Source organism: Aplysia californica, unplaced genomic scaffold, assembly GCF_000002075.1.
Source record: "Aplysia californica isolate F4 #8 unplaced genomic scaffold, AplCal3.0 scaffold00234, whole genome shotgun sequence".
Lineage (NCBI taxonomy): Eukaryota > Metazoa > Mollusca > Gastropoda > Aplysiida > Aplysiidae > Aplysia > Aplysia californica.
The window spans coordinates 465,994-478,018 of NW_004797504.1; the positions used below are offsets into that span (position 1 = coordinate 465,994).

The window sequence follows — 12,025 nt, forward strand, 5'->3', positions numbered from 1 at the left end:
CAGACAAATAAATGATAATGACAATGACAATCTTTATTCATCTCCCAGGAAGAAATATGTCTTAGTCTTTAACAATAGCAGTAGACGTTACTAAAGTTGGACCTAAAGGTGTACTCACGCAAAAGCACAACAAGACAGGACATTAGCCCTTGTAAATAGGCCACATGTCTCACGTGCTGGTCAACCCGCTTCGTAAAACATTCTCTCTCTCTCTCTCTCTCTCTCTCTCTCTCTCTCTCTCTCTCTCTCTCTCTCTCTCTCTCTCTCTCTCTCTCTCTCTCTCTCTCTGTCTGCCTGTGTTTCATTTGTTTCATAAGTAGCACTGTGTGTTCAGTGACCTCACTGCAGTTGGTACGAATGAATTTCTATATCTGTCTGTTCTTGCTTTTTTGGAACTGTATCGTTTACTACGGGTCGATAGTTGAAATTCCAATGTCAGTGGGCGGCTATGGTCACTAAGCATTATTTCTGCCTTTTTTACAACGTTTGTCTTGTGCAGATATTCAAAGTTACTTATGTCTCTACCAATTGTTCTTGATGCCTTTCTTATCAACTTGTTTCTTTTTATAATGTGCTGCCTTCTCAAATTGCTACCCTAGCAAGTGATACAAAAATGTATCAAAGTTTCTATGGTGATGGTGTAGAATATCTGAAAGATGGATGGATTCTGATTGAAAGACCTACATTTCCTCAGAAAGTATAGCCTCTGATTTACCTTCTCAACGATATTGTTTACGTGGTTTTGCCATTTAAATCTGTTGTCGATTGTAAGACCAAGATATTTGTATGAATCCGTGATTTCAATTGTTTCTTGTTCAGTTACGAGTAGATAAGAAGGAAATAAAATAAAACCACACCACATCTCCCGCCAACCACCTACCTAATGTTTCATCTAAGGATATATACAAACTATTTAAAGCGCTGACATTAGAGATAATATAAGCTGCAATTCGTGTACTAGAATATTATTTTATCTTGGCATTTATAACCTGACATAAGGTCACTTGGTCCCTGGAGGCGATGGCAAGTATAAATACGATGTATTTGCAAGGGTACAAAAATGAAATTGCAAAATAATCAAGCACACAGTGAACAGCTGAAGATAGAACAGACAGTAACCTGTACACAGTAATTTGCCACGCTTTGACATAAGAACTCGCAATATCCAAAAAGAACAAAAAGGCTATAATATATTAACGCACCAATTATTATAATTATTATGGTTACAACATGGCACCTCCTAGTTATGTAACTACTAATTGGTCTAAAATGTCCTGGTTTGAACTACATGGACGTTATTATCATTTATTGAGATTTATTTCCGTCGGTAAATTATTGTTATGATTAGGTTAGGTCGCTTTTAAAGACAAGTGGGCTATCTCGAAAAATGCTGTTTTGAGAAAATCGAACGTAAAGTTGTTGCCCCTTGTTCAACTTCATTAAAAAACAAGGAGAGTTTTCTCTATAACTAAACAAATATTCACACCAACGAAATCAAACTTCTTCTATAGGTAAGACAATGCCCACTTTTGGTGTAAGTACAGATTTCTGGAACCCCCCGAAATTTGGGTTAGCCCGCTTGTCATTAAAAGCGACCAATTGGATTCCCGAGTGGGGTGAACTTTTATCGAATATCTCGGTTTTTTCTGCTGTTTTGTATATATATATATATATATATATATATATATATAACACACACACACATATATATATATATATATATATATATATATATATATATATATATATATATATATATATATATATATATATATATACCTGTGTGTTTGTGTGCATGTGTGTTTTTGTGAATATGTGCATTTGTGTTTATGAGTGTTTTTGTGTACCTGTGTATAATATTATGTATGTTTTTGTGTCAATGTGTATATGTGAGTTTGTGTGTTTGTGTGTGAGTGTTTGTGTGAGGGTACGTGTGTGTGCATGTGTTTGTGTATGTATGTATGTATGTGTTTTTAAGTATGTGCCTAGTAGATGCTGTCAAATAACTATGGTTAAATGGGGAAGAACTAACAGGTCAGTGTTCATTACCTTCTTTTCATTTAAACGTCTGTGACGTTGCTTCAAACATCAATACATCCGTTACATTAGGGTCCTGTGTGAGAGGTATTCCATACGCGGACAGAACATCTTTCAGTCTTTCCCTGACATCAGAATCAAGATCGAAGGGAACATTGATGACCCAGCCTATTCTCGTTTTTTTGGCTTCATTTAAGTGATGAATATGCATCTGCAGATGGGATTCCAAATCTGTGAAGTCTGAGCCATAAAAGTCAGAATAAAAGGCTAGACCCAAACTTACTGGGAAATAATGTATTGTCGAGAGTAAGGAGGCATTTTGGACGTGACTTTCTGCGGGGACACCAGCGTCCTTGACACCTGAAGATCCAAAAGACATGAAGGTTTTCGTTCTGTGGTTGATGACATGCCGTATGTTCTCCTTGACCCTGCGCAAAGGCACATAATGAACGCATAATCGGCCTTGGCGTATGAGTCTGTTCCACGCGACCTCGTCATCGAACAGTTCTTCCATGTCCTTGAGCGTCAGCTCGTGGACGTTTTGAAAAGTTGAAGGGTCCGCTTTTGGAACATCGCTTTTAACGAGAATCGTATAGTACAATTTCTGGAGGGATGTAAAGCAAACAATGATAAATAATTGTAATTGAAACCTTTATTAATAATCAGTCTTACAGAGTTAGTAAGTAACAAAGTGGCTGCATTTACACTCGCATGGCTTTTTACTACAGTTATACCTCTATCAGAAACAAGGATATTCTTTCTGTTTTTGATCAAGCCATTTTTTTCTATATAACTTCAATGCGATTTTTAAAAAAATCTTTACTAATACGTAAATGAGCACTATATCATCTCATAATGCAGGGTAAAAAGATTGTTTATTATACAGAGCAAAGAAACAAAATATAATTAGAATTTGAAATATTGGTTTCTGTCAGTCTGGCAACAGGACTGTTTCCATTATGAAAAACCAAAGAGCTGCAAAATCTGTGGATTTTTACAAACTGGCATTTCTCAAAATTACAACACAATGTGTTTGCAGTCAACAGTGACACGGCACAATTTTTTTAGAAAAATAGACCTCAACGGAGAGTAAAGTATAATATTACTGATTAAAAAAGTTCTTACCATGTGCACAATCTGCTCCAATCCTTTCTTCTGAGCGTATCCCTTACTGATTCTCTCGGCAGTCTGTTTCGAACACGCCATCACCTCGCGTTTTGCTGTACTTAGTTTTGCCGCTTCTGTGTCGATGGCATCACTCAACTTGGTAAAAATACCTTGACCTTTATACTCGTCCTTGATCCTTCCTGCTCTTTTATGTAGCGTTTGTTTGTTGTCCACGAGTTCTCCCACGTAGAATCCGATCTAAAATACGTGGTGACATAGAACAATATTGTACTAAATGATTTAAGACATGGATGATTTCAGATACGTTTTATTATACACAGACTTGATAACAGAACAAGACAGACGTTTTTACCACTCAACTCACGTTACAGGAAGAGGAAATTGACCTCTGGACAATCCAAGGGGAATGTATTATCAATCAACATAAACTATTGATTGTTTCCCTTAATACATTCATATAGATTCATTACAATTATTACTTTTTTAAAAAGGTTGTCTGTAACAATAATAATATAGTCAGCTTATTGTCTTTGCACTTAGTATTTCCATTAATGCACCTATTTGCTCGGGTAAACATAAGGTGTAACCTGCAATGTCTTTGCACATCCCAACGAATATACGCCATTATTTCCTGTCCTGTAAGACAATAATGCAACCCCATGTTTACCCCCCCCCTTTCCCCCCACGGATATTGCTTGCAAGGCTAACTTGTTTGCAATATTAAAATGAAGGGTGGTAGTATGAGGTGTGGATAACTTTTTACAAATATATAAATGCATACAAATAAAGTATAAGACCGTTATATTTTAATAAGCTTGTTGTTCGCACTTTGCGCCTCCTATATTGTTTGTAGAATGTTCGAGGCTTCCTTTATTTTCCGGTCTTGGTATTCCCCAGAAGTGAGGAAGCCGGTCGTCACCTCAGACCTACCCCTGTAAAGTTGAGAGGGAGAGAACTCTTCTCTTTTGTAACGCAACGCATAACTGCATGACGACGTTTTATGGTACTGTACAGCAATGATAAAATTACCTCAGGGCAATAAAGTTATAATATCTTATCTTATCTTATGTTATATTGACTCTTTACAGTATTGTTTATGCTACTTACAACAAATAATACTTAGCAGACCGTAGAAACTAAGGAACGTAATCGGCTTCCCGAGAAATATAAATTGGAACACGCCGACTAAGTCTTCTATTACGCTGACCTACTGACATTATCTTTCGCTGTCTATAACCGGGTACCTATTCGCTCTAGGGTGAAATGATGAATTTTCATGTAGAGTAAATTTCCCATTGACACAACGTTAATCCAGAACGATGTTACCCGTAGGCCCTGAGTTTGACTTCTCCGTCCTTGATCACCATTTCACCCCCCCCCTCTCCACCCCCACCACGAAAAAAAGCGTGTCACAAAAACAAATGTAACGCCAAATGAATAGCTATAACGTTCTACCTTTACGTTTCAACTCTGCAAAAGCAGCGCCGCGATGGACACAAATTTCAAGCAGAGAGACTTAAAATCATTGAGATTCTCTATCTTTTGGGAATCAAAGTCTGGTCTTTTGAGTGTGACGACAAAGAAGAAATCGTTACATAATAGACGTTGATATCTTAAGGTGAAAATGTAAAGGATTGACGTAGCACCCCCCCCCCCCTTCTTTTCACTCAACCCCTTTCCCTGGGTGCTGACTTACCTAAACAGACAAAAACATTGACTAGTGCACATCGAATAATTGAAATATATTTCACGATAGATCAATCATAGATAACGTGTTTGAATGAGCTCTTATTGTGCATGTTTTTGTTCGTTTTATTCCATGATCTTTTTGTTAAAAAGAAATCATTTAAAAAATTTAAAAACAGTAAGAAGGAACATCTCAAATTCACGAACTGACCACTTCTCCGTCAGCCTCTGCCACAAAGGAGAGAAAGTCTGGGTCTTGAACAAACTCTGAATACTTTGCAGGTAAGTGGTCCCTGCCCCAGTAAACATCCCCAATTCCATCCACTACGGCGGAGTAATCTGACATACGTGCCGGCCGGATCACCACTTCGGACGTCATATTGCTGAAAAATGTAAGAATTGATGAGTTTGCGTCTAAAAAGAGAACCAAAAAATGTGGGTTAAAATAGAAGAAACAATAAATACCTTAAAAAAAAAAGAAAAATTAAAAATGGAGAAAAAAACTCTAAACAACAAAAAATGACTTCTACCAATCAGTTACAAAGAAAACATGTGCTACTTAAATGTCCATCTCTGCAAATTCTCTAATAAAAAAAATATATTTGAAATAGTCGTTTCAGATTAGATCTAGTAAATCTACTAAATAGTAGACGTAGACAACATTTCTTACACTATCTCTAGCGAAGAAAAACATGAATGGGTTTGATTGCAACGATGTGTAGCTTGATATTTGTTTCGTTTAGACAAAAGTATGCCCAACTATCGCATAAGACCATGCTAATTGTTTCTGTAAGACTAACCAAGAGTTCACCTTTTCCTCCGGTTACTTAAAGATGGATGTAGCCAGGAACTTGTATTTTCACAATCTTACAAAAATATATGGTTTTCCAGTACAATGGTTAGACATAGCATCACGTTAGCAACAGTAAACGGACTTTTCTTTAGCGACTGTTCTGTCGAGGAAACCCACTATAGAGGAAACTACAATATTATTTACGCAGTTGCTTTGGCAATTTCTAGTACTTCCTAAAATCAGCCCGGTCCAAATGAACCGCTGGGTAGAGAACGTAGAGCACAATATAGTGATGACGCTCCATTATCATCAAACAAGAGTACGCCAACACATCCCAGTTCTTAGTAATGCCCGAAACTCATCATCTTCTGTACAACGATCAAATTCAAGTAAAAATGTATATAAAGCGTTGTACAGTCACTGTCACTTATTATACAGTTATGACGCTCCACTATAATCAAACAAAAGTACGCCAACACAACCCAGTTCTAAGTAACGCCCGAAACTCATCATCTTCTGTACAGTGATCAAATTCTTTCAAGTAAAAACTTATATAAAAGTTGTTCAGTCGCTGTCACTTATTATAAAGATCTAGCTGTTTCTGTCCGTATTATGTACCTGATAATTGTATGGAAACAATTACTTACCTTCTCACATGTGCAATCGTCAGCTCTTTAACTTCGTCTGCTGTGTGCACAGGAGAACAGCACGAGCTGACAAATAAGAACTGTTGGTTTTTATTAAAACGTCCAAGGCTCGGAGTCGGTCGTGGTATGTTTTTTGTACTTTGACACTCAGGTCACGTTATGCCTGCAGCATTATCAACACCAGGGCCAAAATAGGTAATGAAACGTTTATAAAAATATAAATGTTACTTGTTATCTCTTGATCTATCATGGTCAAAAGGTACGGTGTTCGTCTCTCAGTTGAAAGGTCCAGGGGTCGAAACCTGCCAGCTATTGAAACATTTTCTTCTCTTTAATTATCTCCTTCTTTCTAGTTCTTTAGTCCTGTTCTGTTATCTGCCTTTCTTTCCACCATGTTTCCCCTCCGTGCGTACGCCCTGGCCTCCTCTCTACTAATCCTTCTTTCCCCTTATCCTGACTTATTCTTACTTCTCCTTATTAGCCACAGCCCTGATCTTAGGGTAGGTAAAATCAAATATATTGAATTCTTGGATAAAGGCACAACATCTCGGAAGTCCCGTTTGCAAGTTGGGCACGCTAAAGATCCCTTGATGTTTCTAAAATCAATGATGGGGATCGGATGGGCGGGGGTGGGAGAGAGGGTAAGTTATCCTAAATAAATCAAAATAATAACAGTACTAACAGATGAACATATGTATGCGCGGAAAAGAATGAGAAGGCAAGGTTTCCTGCTACAGTGCTGGAAATCTACATCCCTAAAATAGATTTGGCTAGCCTACAGTCGATACAGTGTCGTCCGATCAGATGGATGTATTTCATAGATTTGTTTTGATGTAATACAATATTCCAGTTTTAAAAGTTTAGCTAAGGGCCTATTACAGTAAAGTGAAATTCTTGGGAAACTTTTGTTTGAGTAGCTGTTTCACGACACCATCGACTCAGTTTTGGTCGTGCAGGCCCTAAATGCCTATCCTTGGGGAACGAAATTGCCCTTTTCTTCATTCTATTAATAGTAATAGCCATAACAAGTAAGGTTTTCTTTTTCTTTCAGGAAAATATGACGATGTTTTTTTCCTATTGCTCTAAATTAACTGAGATAACACTAGGCATATGTCAAAGTGACTTCAGGAAAACTCATGAGAACTCTAAACGAATAAGATAAAAATTTGTCGGGATTGCGTTAGAATTAGGTGATGATCAGTTGGTTTGTTTTTTTGTTTTTTGGGGGTGTTTTTTGTTGTTTTTGTTGTTGTTGTTTTGGGGTTTTTGGGGGGGTGGGGGGGGGGGTTGGTTGTTTAGTGAGGTTTTTAAATCTTTTTTTTTACAGTCATATGGAGTTACTTGCGTTATCTTTAAAATTGTATTTGTTTGTTCTTTTGTCTTGCTTTGGATGAAAATGATGATATGTCTGTTGTACAAAGTTCATGTATTTGTGAGTAAGAGAGATAGGGAGGAGGGGAGGTGAGTGAGGGGGCATCTGATGTCACAGGCACAGATAACGAGTAAATAGCCGCCAGAGTTTGGTGACTTGCAAAGCTTGGGTGTTTTTAAAAACTGCATATTTATATTTTTGCACGTCTGGTGAACGTGTTTCTGTAAAATCCACACAGAATTGCGTATTAAAATGGACAAGTGCATGTGACACGGAAACAAAAAGGATAAAAATCACACAAAAAGCTGAAAATTGTCGGTTTCTTTACTTTCACCAATTTGACGAGCGTCTGATTACACCACTATCCCACACTGAGGCAGCATGGTGGAATCAGGCGCTTGTCAATTTTGAGGCACATGGAGTTATTGGTACCACCTTAAAATTTGTTTATTTTTCTTCCTTTCAAGTAAAAAAATATCAATCTATTTTGAATACAAGACGAGATATTCACGATTGATGTAAGTAGGGGTCGCCCGGTTTCAAAGGTAAATTTAGCGAGAAAATAGCCGCCAAAGTTTGGTGACTTCTAAAGCTTGAGAGTCCTTGAAAACTGTAAATTTACCTATTTGTGTCTTTAATCGACGTTTTCAAGTAAAAGTCACACCCCAAATTGTTTTTAAATGGACTCAAAAAGTACTGAGCCAAAAACTAAAAACTCGATAAAAATTGCCATAGGAAAAGAAAAATGCCGTTTTCTTCAATTTCATTATTTTGACGAACGTCTGACTTCACCACTATGCCACACATTATTATTACACATATTATTTCTTTTTGTGGAACGAGTGTGCCTTGGCCGCTTTCCAAACACAATCAGCGTACCTTGGCCTTCTTCGAGTCCCTGTGACTTTTTCAACACGATTGTTTTGTGTCCTCACGTGCTGTTTTCCTGTGCACACATCAGACACATCAGACAGAGCTCGAGTGAACTACTAACGACTGTACAATCCTGATGGTAAGTTGTTGTTTCCGTGCATAAAGTAAGAGCATGTACAACATCTGTCTTAAGCAGCTAGAAAATTAATAGATCTTGATCGAAATGTTAATAAGTACACAACATTGTAGTAGGCTACCTCTGTTCCTAAGGTTTACCTGCCATAGAAAACTGCGTTTCCTCTCGACGCCTAACACCATATAGGATGAAAAGTAAATAAAAGTATGTAATTTACATGAATAAGGTCTTTGTAGTAATGATAATAGTTATAGCTCAGGAACATTAATAATCATTTGTAGTACTGACTTACCACTAACACCCTTCAACTGCATAGCCATTTTATATTTTTGAAGTATGGCCGTCACAAAAGCATAAGTAAAATCTTATTTTTTTTGGTGAATTGAAAGGAATTAGTCCTTCTTTTTTCAGATACAGAGTGGTTGTTTTTGTTTTTTTACAATTCGTCAGCAAAATGACCTCGGAAGTGGTGATCCGGCCAGCGCGTATGACAGATTACTCCTCTGTTGTGGAAGGAATTGGGGACGTTTACTGGGGCAGGGACTACTTACCTGCAAAGTACACAGAGTTTCTTCAAGACCCAGACTTTCTGTGCTTTGTGGCAGAGGTTGACGGAGAAGTGGTGAGTTCATTACTTTTGATTTGGGTGATTTGAGCTGCTGCATTTCCTGCCATCTACTGATAAAAAAATAGTATAGGGACTTAAACAAAACAAAACAAAAATAAATAAAATACGGAGTGAACCAGCAAACACAAAAATATGGGGGGGGGGGGGGGTTAATAACAAAAAGGATAAAACAAGTTAAATTTAACAAAATAGGACACCGTTGATATGCCCTCTGTTACATCATGTTGTGTACTTGACAATCAATTTACTTAACTAAACTGCCCATAGTGAGGGTTGGAAATTGTAAAGCCTGATAATAATATGTTGACTTGGTGATGAGAATGTGCTTAGCATAATAATGGTTTTGAAGGCTGGTAAGATGTGCATTTAGTTGTCTGCTGCAAGTTTTGAAGCCTTGGTGCCAGTAACCAGCGCTTATTTTTTTGTATGGCTTGTGGTAAAAACCAAAAAAGTATTATGCTTTAACCCAAAGTTTGGTTTAGCTTTTTATATGTTTATCTACACGACTAATTCTATGCAAGCCTAATTGTACCATAAAAAGCTGAAAGTATCTTTTTTCTGTATCCTCCTACTGTTTTTGATTAAATTGGGTGGTCGGTCGTTACAATTTTAGCCACGACTATAATCTTTTAATTTTTCTGTATGCCTGTTAAAAATGGTCACCCTGTCACTCTCTAGTTCATGAACATTGAATAAGAGCAATGGCATTTGCCTCTGAGAGTACACATTCTTTACTTTCAACAACAAGGCAAAAGATGAAACTGACTGGCTCAGACTGATCATGTGGTCCATTTTTACACATGATTTTCTAATTTTATTTGGACAACTATCATTTTTTCATCTTGTTGCCAAAACGTTAGTCGTTATTCCGTTGATATTTTACTTTCTTCGATTTTGGTGTTTGGGCAAATCACCCCTTACAAATTATGTTGGACTGTAGTCGGGGAAGAAAGCTTATTTTTTTGTTCAAATTCTGACAACTTCATTTTCAATCTTAATCTTCATAACATATCATGTTAGAGTATTATCATCGTTTGCCTCCGTCAATCTGCTTGGACTTTGTGTCCGTTCTAGCTCCACTTAGGATACATAAATAAAGGTAGCATTTTTTTTTTCAGACATAGGGGCCATTATTTCCGTATAAATCTGAAGTCTCAAACTGACAAGCACACCAGCTTACTAAATCATTATTGTGAAATCTTTACAAATTTAATCATATCTTTTCGATTCCTAATATATATATATATATATATATATATATATATATATATATATATATATATATATATATATATATATATATATCACCTCATATTAGGTCGCATTCTACTTGGGAGAACTGGTGGACAACAGACAAACAGTGGATAAGAGAGCAGGAAGAGTCAAGGACGGATATAAAGGTCAAGGTATTTTCTCCAAGTTGAGTGACACCATTGAGGCTGAAGTGACAAAACTAGGAACAGTCAAGTGGGAGGTGATGGCATGTGAGAAAAAAGTTGCAGAGAGAGTCAGTAAGGGATTCACCGAGAAGAAAGGATTCGAGCTGATTGTACACGTGGTAAGGACTTCTCAACATCAATGATGAAATGTAACTTTACACAACAAAAGCTTTTTTCCAAACCAAAGAGTCTCACTTTCATCAGAAAAGTACGTATTATTATGTGTAATATATGTTAGGCAGCGTGGTGAAATCAGGCTCTCGTCAAAATTGGGAAATCAAAGAAATTTGGCAATTTTTCTACCATTGGGCAATTTTTTTTCTCAATTTCTCTTTTGGCTCAACACCTTTTAGATCCACTTAAAAACCCATTTTTTGTGTGGTTTTTATTGAAAAACATTTATTAAAGGCACACGGAATGTCAATTTTCTGTTTCCAGTGACTCTCAAGCTATGGAAATTACCAAACTTTGGAGGCCATTTTCTCGCTCATTTCACTTCTGAAACCAGGCGACCCTGGCCTTCAATCGCAAATATTTTGACTCGTATTCAACATAAATGGATATTTTTTCACTGAAAGCATGGCAAATGAACAGGCTTTAAGATTATACATGCATCAATAACCTCATATACCCAGAAACTGACAAGTGCCTGATTCTACCACATTCCGACGCATATTTCTTTTGAAACTTTTAGTGAAACTCAAATGTGTAGTGAACAACAATCAAAAGGCCTTTCGTTTTCTATTGTACTGTGTAAAGATAAGACACCCTGTAATTTGAAACTGAAATACTTGTTTCTGTAAGTCTGAAGACAGGACAATTTTCTTTAGGAACAAATTTTTTTAGCCGCAAAACCTATGGCGTTGTAAAGAGTGGTATTTGTCGGTCTTGTGGTAGGAACCATCCTCTTGGAATACAGAACTAACAGGGTCTTGTACCACTGACTGTCTAAGCTTCAAACTCTCTCACGTTTCTGAAGCGTTCCTGTTTATAGGTCACCGCCAAGAGCTACCCATGTATTTTTTAGCTTAACTATACTATAGTCCTCATCTCTGCTCAACTGTTTCTCATCCATTGTAGGCACAAAAGAATCGTTCATAGGATACTTGTAACCTTTTCTTTCGTTTTTTTACCTAGGCATTCCATCCGAAGGCTTATTGGCCAACATTTGTTTTCAGATTCATTTCCATAACTGCACCGTTCTGATTTCTATAGATTTCTATATTTTTAGTTGCTCTGTTTGCTCTCAAAGTATGTCATTTCTTACGGTGTCAGGCCGTTGAATT

The 12,025-nt window shown here is 37.0% G+C and overlaps 2 protein-coding genes across 3 annotated transcripts; one reads left to right on the plus strand and one right to left on the minus strand.

The window, feature by feature from the left end:
- Positions 1-1,918: 1,918 nt before the first annotated feature.
- Positions 1,919-6,386, minus strand: LOC101861287. Its single transcript, XM_005100064.2, has 4 exons — positions 6,292-6,386; positions 5,063-5,234; positions 3,163-3,402; positions 1,919-2,641 (listed from the first exon to the last, which is right to left on the minus strand). The coding sequence occupies exons 2-4, from the start codon at positions 5,228-5,230 to the stop codon at positions 2,057-2,059; spliced, it is 993 nt and encodes a 330-aa protein (XP_005100121.1). The 5' UTR covers positions 5,231-5,234; positions 6,292-6,386; the 3' UTR covers positions 1,919-2,056.
- A 2,055-nt stretch (positions 6,387-8,441) lies between these two features.
- On the plus strand, positions 8,442-10,925 carry LOC101861511 (histidine N-acetyltransferase). 2 transcript variants are annotated; one of them, XM_035970207.1, is made up of 3 exons: positions 8,442-8,675; positions 9,084-9,294; positions 10,619-10,925. In XM_035970207.1, the coding sequence occupies exons 2-3, from the start codon at positions 9,127-9,129 to the stop codon at positions 10,880-10,882; spliced, it is 432 nt and encodes a 143-aa protein (XP_035826100.1). In that variant the 5' UTR covers positions 8,442-8,675; positions 9,084-9,126; the 3' UTR covers positions 10,883-10,925. The 2 variants fall into 2 exon arrangements, with proteins under 2 accessions (XP_035826100.1, XP_005100122.2); XM_005100065.3 differs by having other exon boundaries at positions 9,123-9,294.
- The last annotated feature ends 1,100 nt before the right edge of the window (positions 10,926-12,025 follow it).

Coding starts and splice junctions, on each gene's coding strand:
- LOC101861511 (XM_035970207.1), top strand. CDS start 9,127: ATGACCTCGGAAGTGGTGATCCGGCCAGCGCGTATGACAGATTACTCC. Junction 9,295..10,618: donor CAGAGGTTGACGGAGAAGTG/GTGAGTTCATTA, acceptor ACCTCATATTAG/GTCGCATTCTACTTGGGAGA.
- LOC101861287 (XM_005100064.2), bottom strand. CDS start 5,230: ATGACGTCCGAAGTGGTGATCCGGCCGGCACGTATGTCAGATTACTCC. Junction 3,403..5,062: donor CAGAGGCTGACGGAGAAGTG/GTCAGTTCGTGA, acceptor CACGTATTTTAG/ATCGGATTCTACGTGGGAGA. Junction 2,642..3,162: donor TGGAGCAGATTGTGCACATG/GTAAGAACTTTT, acceptor ACATCCCTCCAG/AAATTGTACTATACGATTCT.